Source organism: Melanerpes formicivorus, unplaced genomic scaffold (assembly GCF_026170545.1).
Source record: "Melanerpes formicivorus ecotype bairdi unplaced genomic scaffold, bMelFor1.0.p_v2 SCAF_8, whole genome shotgun sequence".
In the NCBI taxonomy this organism is placed as follows: Eukaryota; Metazoa; Chordata; class Aves; order Piciformes; family Picidae; genus Melanerpes; species Melanerpes formicivorus.
In genome coordinates, this window is record NW_027142360.1 from 19,616,911 (window position 1) to 19,642,047 (window position 25,137).

The window sequence follows — 25,137 nt, forward strand, 5'->3', positions numbered from 1 at the left end:
AGTTGGGGAATGGGGCAAGCATTCAGCACACTGAGGGCTGAGATGGGAATCAAGGCAAGAGGCCATAGAGCAGCTCAGGACAGCTGCTTCCAAGCTGCTGGGCTTGCCACACAGGATTGGTAGGGACCAAGAAAGAAGAAAACACAGCAGGGCTGAGGGCACATGGGGGGGATTGGGGGTGGGGGGTATATGTTTGCTAGAAAACCACTGAAGAAAGAATGTGTGGTGGTATCTACTGGGGGAGAAAACCCCCAGAAGCGGGGCACTGGGGACAAGCAAACAGTGAGTGAGGGGTGAACTGCAGACTACTGCTGTGTGTGGCTCACTGGCCCCTTCTCCTTGTGTTTGTTTGGGTTGGTTTGTTGGTGTTTTTCTCCCCTTCCTGAGCAGGGGCTGCTGGCCCCGATAAGCAATTCGCGTAAGCACGGGTGAAATGTGTGGGTGCCTGACATGCAGTCCAGCTGCCCCTCCTCGAGGCTCTGCAGCTGCAGATCAGCCACCAGCCGGGTAAGCATGTCCTGTCATCCCAGGGCAATGGGGGACTGCCGCCCCCCAAACCGGCGCGGCGTTAATCGGGCAGGCCCTGTCTTGCCTGCAGCAGCCTGATACGGTCATGGCATCGCTATCTCCCAAGTGCAGGGTAGCTGGGTGATGGAGAATGGTGGGGAGAGGTGACCAAAATACCCACAGGCAACAGGCATGATGGCTGGAGGGAGGCTGGCATCCCAATGTGATGCCCATACCCCATCCCCTTGCAGCCACATCCTGGCTGCGAGAAACATCCCAGCCTGGAGCACCAGGAAAACACACAGCCGTGTGGTGCCCCAGTTGCATGAGAGCTCTCATAAGGATCTTGCCCTTAAAAACCAGCTCATAAATCTTTTTAAATAGTGGTATGTGGTCCAGCAGCCAGAGGCAGTACTCCTTTGCCATGTATTCTCATCACTAAAGCCTGCTCCGTTGCTAGCACCAGCTAGGTGGGATAGCTTCATGCTGGGCTGGCCACACTGCACTGCTGACCAGGGGCTCACGGCTGAAGCTCTGATGGACACAGCTGGAAAATCAGCCCATTTCCCTCTTTCAAGAGTGAAAAAGCACTGCAGCACTTGGATCTCAGTGCTGGGGATTTTGAACCCCTTCAGAAACAGAAACCAGGTGACATGAGATGTTGTTGCTAGCATTAGGTGCCGTAAGAGCCCTGGTGCACTCAGATGCCAGTGCACAGTCATTCTACCCCTACAAGGCAGGAGCTGTTCACTGATGGATCCACAGCATGTCCACAATGGCCACAGTTTGACCATTTAAGTCAAAATCATGCAGCTGGAAGTACACAAATCCCCAAGGCATCTGGTTGAATGCAGTGCAGGGAGGGAGGAGAAGGTAAATGGTGTTATGGAGAGGATTCCTCTGCCAGACTCTGTCCTCTGGGGTTCATCATTGAAGCAAGATTTCCCAACCTCCCCTGACTATTGCCAGAAATGGGAGGCACAGGAGGCTTGGAGAGGTTGGGTAGCTCTCCTTGAGATGCAAAAGGGGTGCTCAGGGGTAATCCACCCCTCCTTGGGCATGGTGGCAGATTCCTCTGGCCACAACTACAGACATGAGCCCAAGCCAGGCACAGTGGTGTAGGTGGCCCATGGGAGTAAGTCTTCTTTCTGGGTGAGCCCCCTGCGTGCTGCTTGCAGGGGAGTGCCAGCAGTGCTGGACACCACTTCCCAGAGGCAGTGGGGCTTGCATTACCCTGCATCATCTGCACCCCACCTCCAGCTGGGGCATCCTGCCAGGGGCCAGGGAGCCCCTCTTGATGCTGGCCAGCTCATGTTAAGGATGCATTAGTAGGACAGTGCAGGGCTCAAGGGGTGCTTTCCAACATCAAGTGGGGCACTCGGGGATTGCCTTGACAGGGATGTCCCTCATGTATAAGGCCAGCAGCAGCCTGATGAGCTGTGCCTTCCCTTCACGGAGTCACCTAGGGGCATGGGATCTTCCCCCTGTTGTGACTGGCTAAAGAGCAGCCAGTCTGGGTGAAAGGGCTGCAACTCCCCAGCGCGGGGGAGGATGTTTGCCTGCCGGCAGCGGCACCCGCCGGAGGAGGCTGAGCAGCGCTGAGCAGCCGCGGGAGCTGCCCAGGTGACCGGCTGAGATTAGACTCCTAATTTTCAGATGGCTAAAGTTAGCTGAAGCATCTGCCCTCCTCCCGCCTTGCCTCTCCCCTCTCTTGCCTCCCCATCACTGTGCTGCCCTGATAATGGCTGCCTGGTTTTTAAGGCTAGAGGCTCTGTGGTCAGCCCATGGCTCTGTGCCAACCTCTAGGGCTCAGAGATGATGCTTACACCTCTCCTCCTTGTCTCTCCTCAGGGCACAGTGTATTGGCAAGCTACTTCTGACGGTTAAAAACTTGGATGCAAATTAAAGCAGATGGTGCCTTATCTGCACACACCTATGTACAGGCACCCAGTGATGGCAGTTTATTCCCAACTAGGGAGAATAAGAGGTCCTTCAACTGGTCAAAGGGTCATACAGTGGCCACCAGAGCTCACCACCCATGCACTTCCTATGGGAGGGCAAGCAATGTATTCATTAGGTCTTACAGCAAAAATTAAACCCAGGGGAGGTGGGATGTGGCTATTCCTCTCTCCAACCTGGAGCTCTTTGCTCTTACGATCATAGTCATAGAATAGTAGGGGTTGGAAGGGACCTCCAGAGATCACACAGGATCACAGAATGTTAGGGGTTGAAAGGAACCTTGAAAGAGCAATCACCCTGCCAGAGCAGAATCACCAAGAGCAGGTCACACAGGAATGCATCCAGATGGGTTTTGAAAGACTCCAGAGAAGGAGACTCCACAACCTCTCTGGGCAGCCTGTTCCAGTGCTCTCTAGCCCTCACAGTGAAAAAGGTTTTCCTTATGTCTGCATAGAACCTCTTGTGCTTCAGCTTGCACCCATAGCCCCTTGTCCTGTCGTTGGACATCACTGAGAAGAGGCTGGCTCTGTCCTCCTGACACTTGCCCTTCACATATTGCTAAACATGAATTAGCTCACCCCCCAGTCTCCTGTGCTCCAAGCTAAAGAGCCCCAGCTTCCTCAGCCTTTCCTCATAAGGAAGATGTTCCACTTTCTTAATCATCTTTGTGGCTCTGTGCTGGACTCTTTGAAGCAGTCCCCTGTCCAACCCCCCTTCCAAAGCAGGATCACCTAGGGCAGATCACAGGAACACATCCAGACAGGTCTTGAAAGTCTCTAGAGAAGGAGACTTCACAACCTCTCTGGGCAGCCTGTTCCAGTGCTCCATCACTCTCACTGTGACATTTTTCATCATGTTGAAGTGGAACTTCCTATGTTCCAGTTTGTGTCCATTGCCTCTCATCCTACCACAGGACACCACTGAAAAGAGGCTGGCCCTTTCCTCTTGACACCCACCTTTCAAATATTTATGAACATTAATAAGATCCCTTCTCAGGACTAAACAGTCCTGAGATCTCTCAGCCTGTCCTCATAAGAGAGAGATTCCATTCCTTTGTGCCCCATGCCTTGCAGGTGCTGCGGAGCTTTCCCAGTCCCTAAATGAAGTCAGGCATGTGAAAGAGTGGCACCAGGAAGGGAGGCACAAGAGAATGCCTCCACCAGTGGAAAACATCAGTGGCCAAGTGCCTCCTCCTGGGACAGGGGCATACAGCACCCTCACATAGAGCATGTGTATTTCTGTTTCTAGTACTTCTATTTAGTTGTGTTTATTTATCTGCTTTTATGGGTAAAACGTACTTCTGTGTGTCCCTGGCTGGTGTTTTTGGTGCCCCTGGGCATCCAGGTTGCAGACAGGTGCTGACTGTGTATTTTAATGTCTTGCTGAAGCGCTGTTTGGAGGTGCCAGGGTTCACCTCTGAGCACCTCTGGCACGTTGATGGGCACCAGGCAGCTGTGCCAGCCTGTTTGGGAGAAATGAGCGGGAAAACCTCATTTGAATCCTTGGGGCAAGGTGATGATAGCTACATTTAATCTCCCAGGAACAGCCAAACACTCACCCAGCTGGGAGAGAATTGCCAAGTGCCGCTGTAGTATCTCTCCTCTGTCCCATCACAAAGAGTTGTGTGCGTCCTCCCCTAAACAGGGGACAGCCTGTTATTTGTGACCCCTGTCACACACGTGAGGGATGACCTGATGTCCCCAAAGCACCTGTTGGGGAGCAAAGAGGGCAGAGGCAGTGGGCTGTGTGCTACCACTACTGAGCCTATTCTGAGCCCAGTGCTCCCCCTTTTCCTCTTGATGTCCCCCCACAGGTATCTCCTTTAGTGTCCCTCCTTGTTCCTTGATGTTTCTTACTGTGTTGTTCCTTGTGTCCCCCCACAAATGTCCCTCCCCAACCTCCAGCATCACCCCTAAGTGTCTCTCCATGTGTGTTAATGTTGCTCTGAGTGTCCATGCCATGTTTCCTTCATCTCTGCAGTGCCCCCCCAAATGCCCCTCCTTTTCTTCTCTGTGCCCCCTACCATGTCTCTCCTCCTTACCTAATGTCTCCCCAAGTTCACCTCCTTTTCCTGCTGTTGTTCCTTCCAGTGTCCTTGCTTGCCCCTATCCAATATGCCCCCAAATCCTCTTTCTCGTCCCCTAGGGTCCCCACCCAGTGTCTACTCCAAGTGCTTTTCCTTGTCCTCATTGACCTGCCAGTGGTCCTCAGCCCGTGTCCCCTGCAAGTGCTTCCTTGTCCCCTTAACAACCCCGGGCAGTTTTCCTCCTTGTCCCCACCCGGGGTCCCTCCAAGCACTCTTCCTTGTCCCCCAGCGTCTCTCCTTCTCCCCAGTGTCCCTTCCCGTCGCAACCCAGCGGGTCGGCTCGGGGCGTGGTGGGGGACACGCGGGGACAGCGGCTGCGGGTGGCGCGCGGGCAGTCCTCCCCGCGGTCCGCCCCGTGCCTTTAAAGGGTGCCCGCGGCGGGCGCGGCCCCAGAGGCGGCGGCAGCAGCGGCGGCAGCGGCAGCGGCTCCGCTCCCCTTGGCACCCACCGCTCCTTCCCCAGCCTCTCCCCGCCCCGGGGCGGAGGTCCCGCGTCGGGCGGGCCTGGTCCCCCACTGTGAGGGGGTAGCGGGGCATCGCAGGGCATCGCAGGGCGAAGCGCTGACCATGACGGAGAGCCCGGGTCCAGCTCCGGCTTCGGCCACCAAGCCCAAGCGGGCCAGAGCAGCACGGCGGCCGGCAGCCCACCCCACCTACTCGGATATGATCGCGGCTGCCATCCGGGCTGAGAAGAGCCGCGGAGGTTCCTCACGCCAGTCCATCCAGAAGTATGTGAAGAGCCACTACAAGGTGGGCCAGAACGCCGACGCCCAGATCAAGCTCTCCATTCGACGCCTGCTCGCCACCGGCGTCCTCAAGCAGACCAAAGGCATCGGTGCCTCCGGCTCTTTCCGTCTGGCCAAGGCCATCAAGGCGAAGAAGTCCCCGGCCAAGAGAAAGAGAAAGAAGACGGCCAGGAGATCCACGTCGCCCCGGAAAGCGGCTAGGCCCAGGAAAAGCAAGTCTCCGGCAAAGAAGCCCAAATCCGCTGCCAGGAAAGCCAGGAAGAAGTCAAGGTCCAGCCCGAAGAAAGCCAAGAAGCCAAAGACTGTTAGGGCCAAGTCGCTGAAGTCATCCAAGCCCAAGAAGGCAAAGCGGTCCAAGCCCAGAGCCAAGTCCAGCGCCCGGAAATCACCCAAGAAGAAGTGAGAAGCCCAGAGGCGTTTCGGTACTCTCCCTGTTGGTTTCTGTAAATAGCCTTTGCCTTTGTTTTTATCACTTTCTGTCGAATTTTATAAAGAATTGATCTATTCTTGTCTGGAAATAGATAAAAGAAGGCAGTTGATGAAAGAAAAAAGGAACATCTTTGGTACGGAGAGTTCCAGTTTTTGAGAGTCACTCGTCTGGGTGTTTATTTCGACGTCTCAGAACTTCCTTGTGTGTGTCTGTCGTTTATTTTAACACTGGGCTGCTTGTCGTGTGTGGGGAGGGATGGTGACCCCCTGTGTCTGTTGAGGCCATACAGGGATTTCACTCCCTGACCTTGTCCCAGCTCCCAGAGGGTTGTGTGCAGGGGCTGGGCAAAGTTCTCTGCTGGTGTCAGGGGGCATACGGCTGCAAGAGTCACAGCCTTCCCAGGAGGAGAAAAGGGGCTTCCTGCACCTTTCTCCACCACCTTGGCTCCCATCCATGGGACCGAGGCATGATGTGCTGGGCTGCTGGGTGTGGGGTCCGCCTGGTATTGGAGATAACCACCCAGCCAGGTGGGTGGTTGCAGGGACACTTGGGGCAGGGGCAGGATGGAGGAGGTGGAGTGGGTCCAGGGTCTGTGCACTTTGAGGTTTCCAACCAGTGGGAAGGGGAGAAAGGACAAATACAGTCCTGGGTGTCTTTGCTCCCTGGGAAAGGATGGACCTGAGCACAGCAGTTGGGAGCTTCATAGGCAGGCTGGGGTGAGCAGCCAGGGCAGTGTGAGACAGGACTGCAGGGCATGGCCCTGCTGTCACCTTAGGGCTCTGGCTTTGCGCCCAGGGGTGGCTGGCATGGCTCCAGGGCCTGCCTGGCCCCTGCCAGAGCCCCTCCCCAGGCAGGGCTGGGCGGTCCTGACAGCCTGGGCTGGCAGGGAGCTTTTGTGCCAGTCCTATTGCTCAGCAGGATCTATAGCCTTGGGCAGGAGGTACCTAATCCCCCCTGGCTAGAAACATCTAAACTGCCCGGATGTCAGGATCTGGTTTGCTGTGCCTGAATCTCCTGGACCTATGGTCTTCTCCCTCCCAGATGGCAGCTCCCAGATCCATTGTCCTGATGAACCTAAATTGCTGGGGCAGATGGTACCTGAGCCTTTTAGCCATTGAACATCCTAAATTCTGTAGTTCAGGATGCTGAAGTCCTTGGCCTGGAGGCATCTAATCCCTTTGGATCAAAGGCTCCCAGACCACCTAGGCTGTAGATCTTATATCCTTTTCAATGGCCTGGTGCCTAATCCTGCTGGATGTGAGGATCCTAAGCCACTCTGGCCACAGGATTTCCCAGTCAGCTATAGTGGAGTATGGAGATGTCTGATCTAGCTGGACTCTTTGTCTAAACCCAGTGTGCCTGTGGGTCACAAATCCACAAAGGGGCTCAAATTCCTTGGGCTCAGGTGCCTAATTTCCTTCTGCTGGTAAGTCCTAAACCTCTTAGACCAAAGGATCCTTGGTCACCTCAGCTGGATGCACCCAAATCCTACAGACCCTTGGTTCATTACCCTCTGTTCTGAACATCCATAAACAATCTAGACAAGAGGATCCACCTGTGTGGAGGATCTCAAATCCCTTAGGTGAGGGTCACCTAATGCTCCTAGCCTTGTTGCTCTTCAAGGTGTCTAACGACCTGCAACTCCAAAATCCCCCCAGGCTCTAGTACATGAGTTCCTAAATCACATGGATGGAGTTCCCTGAAATTCCTCAGACTCCAGGGTGCACAGGAAAGACATGGACCTGTTGGAATGGGTCCAGAGGAGAGCCACAAGAATGATCAGAGGGCTGGGACACCTCTTCTATGGAAAGAAAAAAGGCTGAGAGAGTTGGGGCAGGAGAAGAGATGGCTCCAAGGAGACTTTATTGCAGCCTTTCAGTACTTAAAGGGGGCCTATGAGAATGACAGGAGCAGACTTTTGAGAAGAGGTTGTTGTGACAGGACAAGGGGTGATGGTTCTAAACTCAAAGAGGGGAGATTGAGACTAGATATGAGGAAGAATTTTTTTTACAATGAAGGTGGTGAGAGACTGGCACAGCTTGCCCAGAGAAGCAGTAGAAGCCCATCCCTGGAAAACAGTCAAGGTCAGGCTGGATGGAGCTCTGGGCAACCTGATCTAATTGAAGATGTCCCTGCAGGGAAGACAGGGGGGTTGGCCTAGAGGTGTCCTTTAAAGGTCCCTTCCAACCCAACCCATTCTCGGACTCTTGTCATCCCAAAGTGCCTGCTTTAGGGCTGCCTAAACCTGAACACCTCCTAGCGAAACTGGTGTCCGAGTCCCTTCCAGCTGCAGAACGCCGGTTTTTGGATGGGGGGGTGGGGAGAAGGAGGGCAGAGCTCCCTCCCATCTCCGCCCCGCCGGTGAGGGGGAGTGATCCCGGCGGCCAATAGCCATTTGCCGCCGGGATCCCTCCCCCTCACCGGCGGGGCGGAGCGGAACACCGGGATGTGGCGTGGTGCCGTGGGGAGGCTGCTGCGGGGCCGCGGGGCCGGGAGCCCCCGGGCCGCCTCGGGCTCGGCGGTGGCTCAGCTCCGTCGGCGGCTGGAGAGCGAACTAGAAGATATCCGAGGCGCCGGCACTTGGAAGAGCGAGCGGATCATCTCCTCCCGCCAAGGTCCCCACCTCCGTTTGGAGGGTGGTGGGGCCGGTAAGTACGGTGGCGGTGGGAGGGCTAAAGAATCACAGAATCGTTTTGGTTGGGAAAGATCTTTACGATCATCCGGTCCGACCATTACCTGACTCTGCCAAGTCTGGTGCTAAACCGTGTCCCTCAGCACCACATCTCTCTGTCTTTTCAACACCTCCAAGGATGGGGATTCAACCATCTCCCTGGGGAGCCTGTTTGAGAACCCTTTCAAGTCAAGAAGTTTATTCCAATATCCAAACTAAACCTCTCCGGGTGCAACTCGAGGCCATTTCCTCTCGTTCTGTCTCAGGCTCTTGGTCCTCTCCCCATGGTGGAGCTCCCATGATTTTCTCTCTCTGGTTTTTTTTTTCCCACAGGGATCCTCAACTTTTGTGCTAATAACTACCTGGGGCTCTCCAGCCACCCCGAAGTGATCCGCGCCTCTGTGGAGGCCCTCGAGAAGTTCGGTGCTGGGCTCAGCTCCGTCCGCTTCATCTGCGGTACCCAGGTACCAGGCATCTGGGCAGCACCCCCTGCTCCAGGGTAGCTGTTCTCAGGGGCCTTCGCTCACATTCCCCTTGTGGCACTCGTGGGCACGCACAGTGCCAAGGTACACGTGGCCAGGTGGGAAAAAAAGCCTGCCCCAGTCCCTGCTAGCCAAAGGTCTGGAAACATGCCAGTTTAAACCATTACAACCCTCAGAGAGCAAATAAACTAAACCCCCAGAAAAATAATGTCTGCCCCCCCTCCCCTTCCTTTAAGGGTCAAAATTACAGCGAGCCTGACAAAATGGCTCCATCAAACCCACACCAGTTTATCCCTGCTGGAGCCCTTTCAGAACCCCAGATGGTGAAATGCAGGCAAAACTCGGGGCCGCTGACCAGTGGGTGGGGAGCTTGGAGGCTGCCTGCTGGGCTTTTGGCGCCCAAACCCATAAGCACATTTTGGGGTTGTACTTGCAGTCTCTTTCTGAGCACAAGTAACTGCTCCCACGCACACCTTTTCTGGATAAAACATGGCTGCTTCCTCCCTTTGCACTCAGCATGTAACGGCAGCAGGCAAGCAGGAACTTGTGCTGCCCCACCAGTGACGCTCGCTCCTCTGTTGTCTTTAGAGCATACACAAGGACCTAGAGGAGAAGATTGCACGTTTCCACCAGCGGGAAGATGCCATTCTCTATGCCAGCTGCTTTGATGCCAATGCTGGTATCTTTGAGGTTTGTAGGGTTTTCCTTGTGTTGGGTGTGGAGCAGGGAGGTGACACTGATGTGCCTGCCAAGATTTCCATGTTACCTCTGTGCTGTAAAAAATATATCAGTGACTGGTAGTGGGGAACCCTCTTGATGGAGGGTGCCACACAGAGCTGTTTAGTGAGCCCTCACCTCCCCCTTCCGTAGCCAGCTCCAGTTTTTTTTAGAGGAATCTTATTTCCTGGGAGGTCTTGCACACTTTCTTGATGTGTAGGTGGGGGAAAGGGCTAATCACTTAAACCTGCAAGAGAAGGAGAGGGAGGTTTTGAGCTCAGATGCCCCAGGCAATAACCTGGCCTGTAGAAATCAGGGGATACAGTGGCTGGACAGGAAAGTCAAGAGTTTGGCAGTGCCATGGCAGCTGCAATCAAATGCAGCCTTGTCCTCTACACTGAGAGGTGCTGGAAGAACTTGGTGAGTCAGCACTCTGGAGCAAAGGAAGATACTTTCTGTTTGGCTCCACCAGGCCCTGCTGACTCCAGAGGATGCAGTGCTGTCGGATGAGCTTAACCATGCCTCCATCATTGATGGGATCCGCCTGTGCAAGGCTAACAAGTACCGCTACAAACACATGGACATGCAGGACCTGGAGGCCAAGCTGCAGGATGCACAGGTACAGAGGTCTGCTCCCACCCCAGCATGAGGGTGCTCACTTAGCTCTGCTGCCTGCTTAATGACCAGCCCCAAATGGTGAGCTCTGCCTTTTCCTGTGCAGTAGGCATCATTTTTTTTGCCAGCAGGCACAGGTAGGCATAGATAGGCAAGGTGGAGGAGCTGCTGGTTACAGTGCAAACCCACCCATCTTGGTTAGATGTATACATCTCCCTATGGGAGCAGAACAACTTCTCAGTCTACTTCCCCAGCCCCTCTCTTCATGGTGACATTATCACCCCTGGGGCTGCTGCTCTTCCTCCCACAGAAACATCGCCTGCGGCTGGTGGCCACCGATGGTGCCTTCTCCATGGACGGTGACATCGCACCGCTGAGGGAGATCTGCCAGCTGGCCCAGAAGTATGATGCCCTAGTTTTCATTGATGAATGCCATGCCACAGGCTTCCTGGGACCCAATGGTCGGTAAGCAGCTGTTTCAACCCTGTTTCTCCCCATGGCCCTGACTACCTCTGAATCAAGGCCAAAGGTGCTGATGACCAACATATTTTTGTGGAGGAACTCCCGGAGCCAGCATTTCTTGAAGGCTTCACACCCTACCTTTGGGGCACCTGAGGGGACTGAAGGGAAGTACTTTAGCACTGACCCATCTCAACATGATAGCCACTTCTTTATGTATAAGGGTGGTGCAACCACCTCATATGCCTCTCCTGGCAAGCAGCTGGACTTCTTGATTTCTGAATGCTCTCAGCTATCACTTTCAAATGTTTGGGTCTTGGGTGTTGTGTGGAGTTAGCTTGCACAGTTCAGCAGTTCCCTCAGGGCAGCTTTTTCCTCCATGCCCTGAATATCCTCCAAGTGGAGTCACTGTCCCTGGAGGTGTTCAAGAGGGGATTGGATGTGGCACTTGAAGCTGTGGTTTAGTTAGTCATGAGGTGTTGGGTGACAGGTTGGACTTGATGATCTCTTTTCCAACCTTGTTGATTCTATGATTCTATGAAGTGCCAAGCAGTGCACTTGCTGCAGGTGTTTGCTTTGTTGAGGCAAGTGAGTGCCAAGTGCTTCATTGTGTGCTCCTTCCTGCTGCTCTTTGCTGGAAGGTAAAGACCTGCATGAAGCAATACCTTTAAGAACAAGCAGTGGTTCCCTCCTCAGATGGAGGGACAGTGCAGGAGATAGCAAGAGGAGAAAGGCATCTCTGAAAAAGCCAAAAGTTACTCTATGAAGAGTTCCCTTCCATCTCTCTCCTCTAGACAAATCTCATGTGGGCAGCTGGCAAGTTCACATCAAGCTGTGAGCTAAGTCTCCCCTTGTGGGAGTCATGGTAGCTATCTTACAGGTTGAGGTAGACCTTGTCCCTCTGTTCCAGTGGGCTCTCTGGTCCCAATAGCTGCAAAAACAATTGTTTGACTGCTCTGAGGTGTGTAAGTGCACAAAAACTTGAAGAAGAGAGAATGGTTTCACTGAGCACTTCATGAGTTATGCTGACTTCAGTATAAACCTGATGCCATTGTCTGTAACACTGTTCCAAGAAAGTCAGCATGGAAGCTAGGTGGCCATGCCCTATCCTGCCCTTTTGGGCTGGAGGACAGGAAGCTGCAGAGCACATTTTTCATGTTCAGTTGGTTCCATTACTTGGTTCCACCTTGACAAGGGTGCTTCAGGCCTGTGTGCTATTAGGGCAGCACATCAGTGATGTCCACAGCCCACCTCAGAAGGCATCACCTCCTCTAGCCAGGCAACTGTTTTTTTCCTGGTGTATGCCAACAACTTGGCATGTCAGAGACAGGTGCAGGACCTACTTCAACAGCTGGTGCTCTGTTTGGACTGTTAAATGATTGTGTGGGAAGTTTGAGCACTTTGCCTTCTGTAAGGGATGAAGAACCCTTCCTCTTACCTCAGGACAATCCAGCTTAGCCTTTCTGCAGGAGAAGGAAAGGACAGCACTTTGGTTGAGCTACCACATGGGTGTCGTTCCTCCTTTACCAGAAGGGAGGACTCCAGAGACCTGGCTGGTGGTGCTTTGTTTCCTTTGAGGCACCAAGTGTAGAGCAGCTTCCCTGGTGTGTGTTGGCACAGCAGATAATGTGACATTCCTTTTTCTACAGGGGTACTGATGAGCTCCTGGGAGTGATGGACAAAGTCACTATCATCAACTCCACCCTGGGAAAAGCTCTTGGAGGAGCTGCAGGTGAAGGCATTTTCCAGTCTAAGGCCCTCCACAGCATTGCTTTGGTGTTTCCTTGCTCTGCCTAATGATACAGCAACAAATGCACCTTGTCCTCTTCTACTGGTGGCATGAGGCTCAGTTTGGGACCTTGCTGCAGGGTCAAGGGAGGTCTTGCCATGGGCTTCTTCCACTATCATCCATACACCTTTGGGTGAAGGCATCAGCTGTGGGATTTTTTAGGGCTGCTTTGTGCTGAAATTCCTGCTGTAGGTGATAAGTTGGTTTTATTGAGGGCCTTCCCCTCTGAACAGGTCACCCTGAGGTGCCTTGTCCATTCCTCTGTCTGCAGGTGGGTACACAACTGGCCCCAAGCCCCTCATCGATTTGCTCCGCCAGCGCTCCCGCCCCTACCTCTTCTCCAACAGCCTACCCCCTGCCGTGGTGGGCTGTGCATCCAAGGCCCTGGACCTCCTCATGGAAAGCAATGCTATTGCACAGTCCATGGCTGCCAAGACTCAACGGTGAGGGGGGCATATTGGTGTGGGAGCAGGGGGAGAGCTTGATTGGGAATGAGTTGTCCACCTGTAGTTGTTTGCCCACCAGGGACATCTGTGAAGGTAGTTTGCAGGACAATGAGGGTGCTCAAGGGAAACCTCAGGAGGTGCCTGTGTGTCAAACAGATGTGCAGGCCAGTGTGTCATACCTGGATGCTCTATATGCATCTGCCCCTCAAGCAGCTGCAGTCCTATGAAGCAGGAAGTGGTATAAGGTCATTCCAAAAAGAGAGACTCCTTCCCTGCACAGGAGATGCAGGTGGACCAGGACCACACCCAGCCCTCAGTGGTCAGGGGGCCCAGAGGAAAGCAAGGCAGCAGTCCCCAAGGTCAGGGGTGACAAGGCTTTTGCTCATCCTCTTGTCTCTTCACCAGGTTCAGAAGCAAGATGACAGCAGCTGGCTTCACCATCTCAGGGAAGGACCACCCCATCTGTCCTGTAATGCTTGGGGATGCTCGGCTGGCTGCAGTGATGGCTGAGGACATGCTGAACAGAGGTGAAACAGGGAGGGATCTCTGGATGTAGACACATGCCATGAGGGAAGGGACAGCCACTGGTGGTGCCACCACCATCCTTCCTCTAGAGAATGTTCCTGCATGAAATTTCCAGCTGCAAATGTCATAGAATCACTTTGGTTGAAAACGATCCTTAAGATTGTTGAGTTCAACCATGACCTGACTCTACCAGGTCTGGTGCTAGACCATGTCTCTCAGCACCACATCTTGCTGCACGTGCACTCAGTCCCCTCATCCAGTAACTGATGAAGAGAATTGGCCCCAAAACTGAACCCTAGGGAACACCTCCTGTGACTGGCTGGTTTAACTCCATTCAGTAGCACTCTTTGAACCCAGCCATCTAGCCATGGTTTTTTTAACCAATGAAGTGTCCACCCATCCAAGCCATGAATTGCCAGGTTCTCCAGTCCTCCTGGTCTCCCTCAGACATTGCTGACTTCACCTTTTTTCTCTTTTGGGGGTCGATTTACATTCTGTATCACAGAATCACAGAAACATTCATCTTGGAAAAGACCCTCAGGATCACCAAGTCCAACCTATAACCCTACTCTACATAGTTCACCCCTAAGCCATAACCCCAAGCACCACATCCAAACCACCTTCAAACACATCCAGGGTTGGTGACTCAACCACCTTCCTGGGCAGCACATTCCAATGCCTGACCACTCTTGCTGGGAAAATTTTCTCCTAGTGTCCAGTCTGAATCTACCCAGTCACAGCTCGAGGCCATTCCCTATTGTTCTATCACTAATTACCTGTGAGAGGAGACCAGCACCAGCCTCTCTACAAAGTCAGGTAGTTGTAGAGAGCAATGAGGTCTCCTCTCAGCCTCCTCTTCTCCAAACTAAACAGCCCCAGCTCTTCACAAGAGCAACTGTCCTGCCATACTGGATTCTGTCCCCACCACTGGCCCTAACCCTCATTTCCATGCATGTGAGCAGATGCCACTCGAAATCCCTGAAGCCTGGAATAGTTATTGAGAGGGGAGGGAGAGTCCAAAAGCCTTTTTATCACATGCTACCACCTCAGACAGCTCAGTCTTGGTGCATTTCCTCCCCAGGCATCTATGTGATTGGCTTCAGCTACCCCGTGGTGCCCAAGGGAAAGGCTCGCATCCGGGTCCAGATCTCAGCTGTGCACAGCGATGAGGACATCGACCGCTGCGTGGATGCCTTCACCGAGGTGGGACGGAAACATGGAGCCCTGCCTTGAGGGACCAGCAGATGCCTCCTCCTGTGCCATCCCTGCCCACAACCAAGTGCCTGTGCCAGTGGAAAAGGATTGAGCAGCATGCTGCTGAAGGAACGGTACCCAAAGCATCACACCTTGCAGGAGGCTGTGGCCGTTGCATCGTGCTGGTAGCAGCACTGGCACCCAGCTCTTGTGTCATTAAAGGTGTCCTGCAGTAGAGAGGGCATTTGTCTGGCTCATGTCTTCTCATGCAGGAGCTGCAGCTCATCCCCATCCTCTCTTGTGGTGCTCTGCTGTGTCTTTTCTGAAGCCTCAGCCCCCGTGGTGAAGCGCTGGAGCTGCTGCTCTGTCTTGCTGATGGTTGCTGGTATGTCTGAGGTGACCTGCTTTCCCCACCTCTCCTGCAGGTCCAGCAGCATCACCCTGGCAGATCTGCCTGCTGTAGTTCTCCACCAGAGCAGGGGATTCTGGCCAAAGCTCTGGTCCTACTTTCTCCCCTTCCCACTCTCCGGTGATGGGTGTGAGGTTTGCCCTGTGCCCAGGGCTCTAAGGCTTTGCCCATCGCTACAACACTCCCTAACCAGCCCTGGAAGCTGCATCTCTCCCCAGAGAGGCTGTTGGGCGGCAGGCAAGCCGAGGTGGCAGCGGCCAGCAGCATGGCAGAGGACCTGAGTCTGCCTGGGGCTGAGGCCAGGGCTGAGCAGGTGACTGAAACCTGTAATTTTCCTCCCATCAGCTGCAATTTTTGCACAGCAGAGAACACTCAGCAGGCTGGGATCTCTCGATTTGCTCCTACAAGCCATGCTGGGGAGCAATTTAGCACTCAACCAGGAACAAGTGGGTCCTGGGCAGCTCTCAGGATTGCTTTGTTTGCATCGTTTTTGCTCCAAATGAGAAATCAGGTGTGTCCTGTCAGCTGCCCACATGCTGAACTGAGTACCTGCTTGCAGCTGGGGACAGACTCCAGCCAAGATGAGTGTGTGGTGTGCTTGGGTGCCAGTGCAGTGGGTCTTCTCAGCAAGGGCCTGCTCCAAAAATGGTACCTTCTGTTAGACAGCCAGGGGGCAAGCTACAGCCTGCCCATAAGCTATGATAGGGAGTTCTCTCTTTGCAGTGCCAGGCTCTCCCAGTGCTGCAAACCCTTCCCCCTTATTGACAGGCAGTATTTTGGGAAAGGGATGCCTCTCTCCTGCTGATCTGCAGTGCAGACCTCCCCCTCTTCCCTGAGCTTCTTCATGCAGCCCTGTGATGCCTCTGCTCCACTCAGGGCAACCAGCCCATGTGGTTTAATCCTGCTCCATCTTTCAAGTCCCTCCCGATGAGAGAACAACCATACAAATGCCTCACTTCTCAGCTGCAAGCTAGAGCAGCAACAGCCTCTCTCCCCTGCAGTGCACACACTTGTTCTTTCACCCACCTCTGGGCCTGACCTCCCTCTCCCCTCTTTCTCTCCAAGGTCCCTTGGCAGCTGACCTCCTGCACTTTGGCTGTCTCTCTGCCAGCTCCAAGGCCAAGCTGTGCCACATGCTGTGATTTGCACAGGGGCATGGGGAGCGCTGGAGTCCAGGAAAAGCAGGAGGCTCAGATGATGGCTCATTGGAAATGAATAATGCAGAGCCTGTCGACTGCAGCTCCCATGTTGATGTTTTGTTCCCAGGCAAAATCTCCAGCTCTTTATTTCTTCAAGGCCTCCCACCAAGGTCTGAGCTGCAGCTCCTTGCAGCTTTTAGCTGAGAAAGCAGTGGACATTTTGCTGGGAGGAATGCAGACACCGCTTTTCAAGGATGCTTTTCCCACCTCAGGTTCTCTGACCCACCCCGGACATCATACTCTGCTCTGCCAGGCTTTCCCCTGAGTCTCAAGCCCTCATCCTTGATACTATGTGGGATAGTTGTGGGATCCCCATCTCACCCTTTGTACCTTGAAACTGGGGACTTTCCTGTGCCATTTCCATATGCGCCTAGCCCCCAGATGCTTCCAACTGGGTCTCGCCCACACCCTACTTCTTATACCCTCACCAAACTGCTTAACTGCAGTCCCATACCTGCCCCCTTCCTGCTGGTGCCCTCCAGCCCCTCTCAATGCCACCGTTTCCACCTTGACCTGCAACCCACCTCCTTCTATTCCTTCCTTCTGCCCTTTCTTCCTGCCCTGCTCACAGCGGCCGGCAGGGCTGCCCGAGCTGGGACCGAGCTCTCTGGGACTGATGCAACTGAGGTCTGAATCCGCCATTGGGTGCCGCAGTTTTCCCATCTCATGCTCCTCACACGAGGTAAACGCCGGGCAAGGGCCTCCACCGGTGCCATCTCCACTGCTGGCAGGCGAGGGGCAAAGCAGCTGCGTCCCCTGCCCTGGGCCTTCGTCGAGAAACAGCAATGACCACAGCTGATATCCACTTTTGTTTTGGGCGGTTTATTTCTCCATTGAAGGGATTCTCTCCCCACGTCTCCCTGGCCCCAAGGGAGACTCCAGGCGGCTGCTCGCCTTCTCAGGCCATTTGCGAGCACAGGCACCAGGGGGTACGTCCGTCCGCAGCCCCCTCAGCGGCAGGAGCATTTGCAGGCGGCCACGACGGGGTAGGGGATCTGCCTCCAGGAGCAGTGCGGGGGGCCGGGAGCCCGGGCAGCCCAGCAGTGCCAGGCCAGCAGCTTGATGTGGGTGAGCTGCGCGGGGCGGCAGGTCATGCCGGGCGGCCAGGAGCAGCCAGGGGCAGCGGTCTCGCAGGCGGTGTGGCGCACCCAGCGCGGCCAGAAGACAGCTCCCAGGTTGACCCAGGTGGAAGTGAGGCGGCAGCTGGCCCTCTGCACCAGCCACTGCCGCAGGCGGCGGGCCACGGTGCCCGGCAGCTCAGAGGGCAGCCCCGGGCTGGGCGGCAGCAGGGTGGGCAGCTCCAGCCCCTCTGCCTCCCGCCACAGCTTGCGGCGGTAGCGCCCGGCACCCTCGGCCAGGTCCCGGCTCAGCGCCTCGAGGTTCTCCTGAAGGACGCTGCCGTTGCGCCCCCGGGGCTCCTCGGTCGCCATCCAGAAGGGGTCAAAGGCCAGCCCCAGCAGGCGACGCAGGCGCCCGGGCCGCAGGTGCCGAGGCTTGGGCGAGTAGCGGTAGTCTTCGGGGGACAGCGAGAGGCTGTAGGGCCGCACCGGGGCCGAGGGGTGGCCACGCAGCAGGTGGGCTGTGGGGTCAGCGGTGCCGGACGGCAGCGGCGGCGGCTCCCGGGGTTCCTCTGGAAGCAGCGGTGGGCCCAGGGTGCCCGGCGGTGGGAGCAGGCAGAGGAGGACGAGGAGGAGACAGCTACGGTGTTGTGTCTGCATGGCGAGCGGCGCGGCCACAGGCTGTGCTGGGCTTGTGCTCTGCCGCATCCCCACGGCCCCAGACGTGGCCTTCCCCTTTTCCCTGCTTGCAGTGCCCGATAGCGAGCTGGCGAGGACACCTTGCTCCCTCCCAGCAGAGGGGTAGGCAGCGAGGAAAGGCTGCGCTCTCCCTCCTGCTAGGACAAGGCGGGGGCTGTGGAGGCGAAGGTGCCAGTGCGTCCCGCGCCTCCTGCTCCTCATCCCGCGCCGTTGTTGGAAGAGGCATGCAGGACCTTTCCAGTGAATGGAAGCTGGTGGCCTTTGGGTCTTGCTGGAAAAGGGCCTCCGAGCCATGCTGGGCCTCAACACACCTAGAAGTCTGCAGGGCACAGGCCCCACCACAGGGGTGGACAGGACAGTGGGGCAGAAGGGTTGTGTAGGTCACTGTTGCCTCTTGGCACATCAGCCAGCACATTTGCTTTCTGAGCAGCTGTGAGGCCCTGGGCTGCCTGGTCTAGTCGGGGATGTCCCTGCTGACTGCGGGGAGGTTGGACTAGATGACCTTTGGAGGTCCTTTCCAGCCTGGACCATTGTATGATTTTATGATTCTGTAACGAAGCTGAACCTCTGGAAAAGGCTTCCTTGGATGCCTTGTCCTCCTTCCCCATGCTGCAGCTCCCTTGAAGTGCTGGTGGATAGATGGAAATCAAAACCTGCTTTGCCCTCCTTCCCTTGGAAAGACTCAATCTGCTCTGTGCCAGGGTATGAAAAATTGTTTAGTAACTGCTACTAACAGCAGTTAATAGCTTGTGCACCAGAGGGTTTAGACCCATGTCACAAGGATGTGGCCGGGGCCAGACTCACTGTGGTGGATATTCATGTTCCCTGGAGGTGTTAGCAACACATCCTGAAGGCACAGCGTTGAGCGGTGCCTGCAAGACCCACCAGGGTCCCTAGGAACCTGCCCCTTTTCATCCTTCAGAGCAGTGAGCTTTTTCTCTGCCACCCTCTGATTGCTGGAGCAGGGAGCATCTGAGCCTGTGAGAAGGCTGGGCAGAGAGGAGTTAACTGCAATCCCAACCTCAGGGAGAGGGGAAAAAAAACAAAGATCAATGGATCAGCAGTAAGAACAGAGGGAGGGAAAAGGGGGAGACAGAGAGGAGCCAGCTCCAGAAGGAGAAGGATGCTTGTGGGAGCCAGGAGAAGAGAGGGCAGAGGTGGCAGCAGCAAAAGGAGGCAGTGGAGCACTAGGCAGGGGTGACAGCACTGCCCTGACAAACTCTTTGGTGGCCTGAATCCTCCTTGCCCCCACTGCCTGCGCTGGAGCGGAGAGAACCCCGAGTGAGCTTGAAGCTGCAAACCCCTCCTTGCAGAGGTGAGTACCAGGTTCCCAAGCTGATAGATGGCCTGTAGGTCCTGAAGCAGGGACACCCTGGTGCCTAGAGATGCCCCACAGCCTACGTGCAAGGTGCATTCTCAGAGCAGCATCCTCTGTTCCTTGAGAGAGGAGAACCCATGGGGCTTGATGGAGGAGCCAGACAGTTACCAGTAGGACAGAGGTGACTGCAAAGGCAGAGAGGCAGGGAAACCCTTTTGGTGTGATACAGAGAGGCTGCTGGGGAGGAGAAGTGACATGAGCATGGGGGTGCATGGTGTGAAGGAGCTTGCACAACCAAACAAGGAATTAGCAGTGGACAGATAATGGTCTCTTTCCCTCTTAGTTGTTGCTGAGTGAAGGACAGTTTGTTCTAATGATAGCACAATGTGGGGAAGGTTCATAAGGAGACAGGCTGTTGGTGCTCCCCTCCTGAGCATGGTGTTACTTAGGGCTGGAGGAAGTCTTGCAGCAAAGCACAGTACCCTGAGCTCTTTTGCAATGATCATTATGTTGTGTTTTGGGCAGATCCGAGGTCTCCTCTCCATCCTTTACCTACCTGCCACCATCCAGCCTGTGACCACCTCTCAACATCAGGAAAAGGAGCCCTTGGGTGCCTCTTCTCTGTGGAGCCCTACTGCACAGGGAGCAAGAAGCAGACAGCTCCAGAGTGGAGGTGGTCCCAGGGAAGGAGCGTGGTGAGGCTGTCATCCAGGCATCAGGTCCCTGCTGCCAGAGGTGGCACAGCTGTGGAGGTAGGCATGCAGCCCATGAAGGCTCCCTTCCCAATGGCCTCACGATCAAGTGCTGTTGAACACCAGCCAGGATTTATACTTGCCAAAGCAAGTAGTCCCAAGAGGTTCAGTGGCTTTGGGGTTGTGGGAGGGACGTAGAGGAAGCTAGGTGGCAAGATGGTGGGTCCTTCAGGAAGCTGGTGTGGTGGGGATATCAATCTCAGCAGGAGAGAGGGGCTTCAGCTCCATCCAAGCCAGTCAGATATGACCTGACTGATCCCAACAGTGCTCTCCACAGTGATGTTGGGAGGATCTTGATGTCATTAACCAACTGCTTGGGATTGGTGTCTCTGGGAGAAATGTGAGTGTCAAAGTCCAAGATCAGGCAGCTTCGGGCCAGAGCTTTGGTAGCTACTGTGGTCAGCACCAACCAGCACCCAGATGCCTACAGCCATGCACAGGTGTCTCTCTTTCTTCCACTGCAGGTCCCTGTTGTTAGATGGGGAGATGCCTGAGGGATGGAACACCTCTTCTGACAGCCCAGAGCTACGAGCAGCAGGGATTATTGTGCCCATCATTTTCTCCCTCATCTTCCTCCTGGGTACTGTGGGGAATGGGCTGGTGCTGGCTGTGCTGCTGCAGAATGGCCAAGTCAAATACTACACCACCAACCTCTTCATCTTTAACCTGGCCATGGCTGACCTGTGCTTCATCATCTGCTGCGTCCCCTTCCAGGCCACCATTTATACCTTGGATGGGTGGCTCTTTGGAGCCTTTGCCTGCAAGGCTGTGCACTTCCTGATCTACCTCACCATGTACGCTAGCAGTTTCACTCTGGCTGCTGTCTCTGTTGACAGGTAAGTGTCTCCTCCCTCTTGAGCCCAACAGCTCAGGGACACTGTTTTCCATCCCTGAGCTAAGCAGTGGGAGAAAGGCCAGTCCTTACTCTGTTGGGTGTCCTATAAGAAGCAAGTAGGGTCTACTCAGAGGTAAGGCCAGCTCAGACAGACTTCCCAGCTTCCCATTCTCTCTCTCAGCATTAAACCAAGTTCTTGAACTAGTTATTCAGACCTCACTTGGAAGGAGAAGTGCAGGCACGTGCTGAGGTTTGGTGTCCACCATGCAAAACCAAGAACAGCAGAAGTCGCAGGGCATCAGCACACCGCAGGAGAAACAGGCAGACCTCTAGGTCTTGCTCCTGTCCTGCTGTGCCCTGGTTCAAGAAGCATGCTGCTTACCCTTCTGGAGCTAGCACAGAGTGGGTGACACAGATCCCAGACCTGCTGTTGGAATGCCCCTGATCTCTATGCGAATTCACCATAAACCTCTCTGCCAAGGGGTGGGGAGGGAGAGAACTGGGTGGCTGCATGGGAAGGGGTGCACGGCTAGCAGCTCCACAGGGCAGGAGAAATACCTGGTGTCACCCACATTGTGTTTGGTCTCCCCTTCCCCTCCTTGCCAGGTACCTGGCCATTCGCTATCCGCTGAAGTCCCGGGACCTCCGCACCTCCCGAAACGCAGGGGTGGCCATTGTCGCCATCTGGTCACTGTCCCTGCTCTTTGCAGGGCCTTACCTCAGTTACTACCAGATCATCCATTACCACGGAGTGCCCATCTGTGTCCCCATCTGGGAGGACCAGCGCCGGAAGGTTCTGGACATCCTCACGTTTGTCTTCGGATACCTGCTGCCTGTGAGCGTGGTCAGCCTGGCCTACGCCAGGACCATCAAGTTCCTCTGGACCTCTGTCGACCCCATAGAGAGGATCTTGGAGTCTCGGAAGGCCAAGTGTAAGGTCACCAAGATGATTGTGGCTGTGGCCATCCTCTTCTGCCTCTGCTGGTTGCCCCACCACGTGGTCATCCTGTGCTTCTGGTTCGGCCGCTTTCCCTTCAACCGAGCCACTTACGCTTGCCGCCTGGCTTCCCACTGCCTTTCCTATGCCAACTCCTGCCTCAACCCCATCGTCTATGCCCTCATCTCCAAGCACTTCCGCAAGCGTTTCAAGCAAGTCTTCACCTGCCTCTTCTTTCAGAACAAGACCAGGAAGAAGAAGAAGAAGAGAGCTGTAAAGAAAATCCACGTGGTCAATGTGGACAACTTTTTCAACCGCAGCACCAGAGGTTTCTGTGGAGGCAACGCTGAGGTGACCCAGGTGCCAGAGGAGAACGTGAGGAAGAGGGACTCTGAAGGTGCCAGTCCTGACAGAGCATGGACTCATCAGGGTGCCATGGTCTCGGTTCAGAAGGAGCTACTGGAGGAGGAACATTTGGCAACAGGTGGCCATCCCCTAGCCGTTACCCCTCCAAGAGGAACTCAGGAGTTTCTGACTGCTCATTACAGATGAATGAAGTGAAGAAACCTGTTTCCCAGCCAGGGAGGAGCCATTCCATTCCTAAACAAGCAGAATGATGTGGGACAGAGGGGAGTGGATGCAGCAGAGCCAATGAAAGATCCTGGGGCAATGTCTAACCCATCGTTCCCACTCGTCTTCACTCTGGCCCACAGCGTTCATGCTTAGGAATGGCACAATCCACACCTACTGATGCCAAATGTGATGCAGAGTGACCTGGGTGGTATTCCTGCAGCAGGTTTTAAGGCATCATTTTCCAGCTTTCTAACTTGCCAGTTCAGTGCAGCACCTTGAAACTCTTAAGAGAGAGGCAAACAAAATGAAAACATCCTGCTAGGAAACTCAGACTGTTAAGGGTACATCAGAGCATGGGTAGGAAGGATGAAGAGAGTGCCTGGGGACCTGAGTGTGAATAGAGTAGCTGGCAGCCTCTCTCCCTGGCAGCCCCAAGCCACAAAACACTGTCCCTTGCTAACATGCCCTTCTTTTCCCATGGGCAAGGGGCAACCTTTGTCTGTCTTCATCTTCTTCCCTAGACCTTGCATTGAGATCAAAGGACCTTTGCCACACTGGCTGATGGACAAGGAAGTCAGACATCTGTGCCAACAGCTTGATGATGCAAACCACAGCAGTCACTCACTAGTTGTACTCAAAAGATTCCTGCCACAGCGGGTGAAGAATGGGAAAGCTGTGTGCCAACACCTCTGCATGCCTCCCCTCTGTGCCTCTGGCTTCTCTGAAGTTCAAGGAGGAATAGACCATCTGTCCAACCTCTTCTCTCCACCCTGCCAGAAGTACTGACTGGAGGATGTTCCATGGAGCCCTGTCCCACCTGGCTTTAGCTCTTGCAAGCAGATCTTGCAGGACATTGTCCAGATCCACAGAGCTGCTTGCAGTTCAGAAATACTTCCTGACAGCCATCCTCAGTTTTGCCTAACCAATCCTGGTTACTCCTCCTTCCCCCACGTTTTCCACCTGAGACTCTCCTCTGCTTCCTTTCTGTTTGCCTTTTGCAAATTCCTAAGGGGCTGCTAGCTCCTTTTTGGTCTTTGCTTACAACTCAGAGTTTCATCCCTTCCTTCTTGGGCTGAGGGACCTGTAGCTCTCTGAGCAATGAAGTTGTTCAGTGGTTTTAGCCCCATGTGTGTGGTTTACTGATGTAGCCAGACAGTTTTTTCCCCAAGTGATGCTGAGGATGATCATGAGTGAACTGATGGCTGTCACCGAAGCAGGAGAAACTAGCCAAGCTGCAAAGTGAGCTGTAGAGCCAGGTGACAGTTGTCAGGAGGCAAAGGAGAAAGAAACAGGCTCTTCACACCCGTGTGCTCTTAATTCTGTCCTATCTCCTCAGTGCCCCTTTATACCTCATGGAGGGGGCTTTGAGGAGGCTGTGGGGCCAGCACCATGGAGGGGCTGGGGACATTTTCCAAGACAGCCACTGTTGTGAGATTACTGTGGGACCCACACCTGGGAACAAAACTGCTCTGTCACTACTGCCCCAAGCAGCTGCAGAGGAGCCTTTGGCCTGTGTTAGCAGCTCAATGACGCCCCTGCAGCAGGGCTGAGTTCTCCTGACCTGACAGTGGCAGTGATGGGAAGTGCCACAGAAATGGTGGGATGGGACAAGAAATCACATTCACCAGAAGGGGCTGGAATTTCCCCCTGCTTGACCTTAATAAACCCAGGTAATGTCCTTCTCCTCTCATGTTTGGTGTGTGCTGGATACAAGCTCCACCTGGTGTGGGAGCTGTGCAGCTCGGGCTGGAGCTGCTGAAGGCTGTATGAACCATCTGACCAGAGTCTGGTGTGCCCAGGTCACTAAAAGGGAGTCATTTGTTTGTCATTTGTTTTGACTTTGCAGACACTGCAGAAGTGTGTAGAAGCAGCAAAGCCTGAGGGTTTTAAGATGGATCCAGCACTGCTGGTGCTCATGTTGTAGGAAAGAGAGAAGAAGAGAGGTAAGAGGAGGGACAGTGAGAGGACAAGTTGGGGAGGGCAATATAAATGAAAATTGAGTGGGGAGCCATCCACAGGGACAGCAAATGGCAGGGTGGAGCAAGGGGTTAGATGCAGAGGAGAGGACAAGGGACATGAGTGAGGGGGGAAGCAGTGTGTTGGCAGAGTACCCCCATTTCAGAGGAGCCTTCTCCCCAGCCCAGCTGCTGCTGAACTGGGGAGAGCATCCCTCAGCTGTGTTGGACCCCAGCCCCACAGCAGCTTTCTCCAGAGCTTTTCTGCATCATCATGCTGCTGAGAAGCCCAGACAAACACCGTCCAAGCAAGGCCATTAATCAGAGTAGCACAGGAGGGAGGGAGGGAGGGAGGGAGGCGCTGGGGTTTTCAGCGCCGCGGTTTGCCGTGCAGCCTGGCAGAGCCAGCGCCGGGCACGTGGCTGGCTTCCCCCAGCTCCTGTTCTGTCACGCAGCCATGACAGGCGTGGAGAGGGAACCGGTGTGTCATGGCCATGTGCTGCAGGTGACTGCAGCTACCTGAGCCATCCTCTGCAGGGAGGAGACAGCTTTGCAGACACGAGCTCTGTGATGCCACCTGGCTTGTGAGTGCAGGCAGGATGGATGCTGTGCTGTCTGCCAGCCTGTGAATCGTAGTGGCATAGAATGGCTTGAGTTGGGAGGGACCTTAAAGATCATCTAATTCCAACCAGCACCAGGACAAGAGGACACAGTCTCAAGATGCACCAGGGGAGGTTTAGGCTGGATGTTAGGAAGAAATTCTTCATAGAGAGAGTG

The 25,137-nt window shown here is 54.7% G+C and overlaps 4 protein-coding genes across 5 annotated transcripts; 3 read left to right on the plus strand and 1 right to left on the minus strand.

The window, feature by feature from the left end:
* The first annotated feature begins 4,966 nt into the window (after nt 1-4,966).
* Nucleotides 4,967-5,889, plus strand: H1-0 (H1.0 linker histone). Its single transcript, XM_068142415.1, has one exon. It carries the CDS (start codon nt 5,119-5,121, stop codon nt 5,698-5,700), a length of 582 nt encoding a protein of 193 aa, XP_067998516.1. The 5' UTR covers nt 4,967-5,118; the 3' UTR covers nt 5,701-5,889.
* A 2,248-nt stretch (nt 5,890-8,137) lies between these two features.
* GCAT (glycine C-acetyltransferase) lies at nt 8,138-14,862 on the plus strand. The gene is made up of 9 exons (XM_068142416.1): nt 8,138-8,375; nt 8,732-8,862; nt 9,469-9,570; nt 10,070-10,216; nt 10,523-10,677; nt 12,321-12,403; nt 12,732-12,903; nt 13,312-13,433; nt 14,513-14,862. Exons 1-9 carry the CDS (start codon nt 8,174-8,176, stop codon nt 14,662-14,664), a joined length of 1,266 nt encoding a protein of 421 aa, XP_067998517.1. The 5' UTR covers nt 8,138-8,173; the 3' UTR covers nt 14,665-14,862.
* Nucleotides 14,863-17,074: 2,212 nt separating this feature from the next.
* On the minus strand, nt 17,075-18,025 carry LOC137443073 (noggin-like). The gene has a single exon (XM_068142417.1). The coding sequence runs from the start codon at nt 17,997-17,999 to the stop codon at nt 17,184-17,186; it is 816 nt and encodes a 271-aa protein (XP_067998518.1). The 5' UTR covers nt 18,000-18,025; the 3' UTR covers nt 17,075-17,183.
* Nucleotides 18,026-18,235: 210 nt separating this feature from the next.
* GALR3 (galanin receptor 3) lies at nt 18,236-24,833 on the plus strand. 2 transcript variants are annotated; one of them, XM_068142419.1, is made up of 5 exons: nt 18,236-19,305; nt 19,834-20,060; nt 20,525-20,896; nt 21,502-22,316; nt 22,927-24,833. In XM_068142419.1, exons 3-5 carry the CDS (start codon nt 20,547-20,549, stop codon nt 22,965-22,967), a joined length of 1,206 nt encoding a protein of 401 aa, XP_067998520.1. In that variant the 5' UTR covers nt 18,236-19,305; nt 19,834-20,060; nt 20,525-20,546; the 3' UTR covers nt 22,968-24,833. The 2 variants fall into 2 exon arrangements, with proteins under 2 accessions (XP_067998520.1, XP_067998519.1); XM_068142418.1 differs by having other exon boundaries at nt 21,502-24,833.
* The last annotated feature ends 304 nt before the right edge of the window (nt 24,834-25,137 follow it).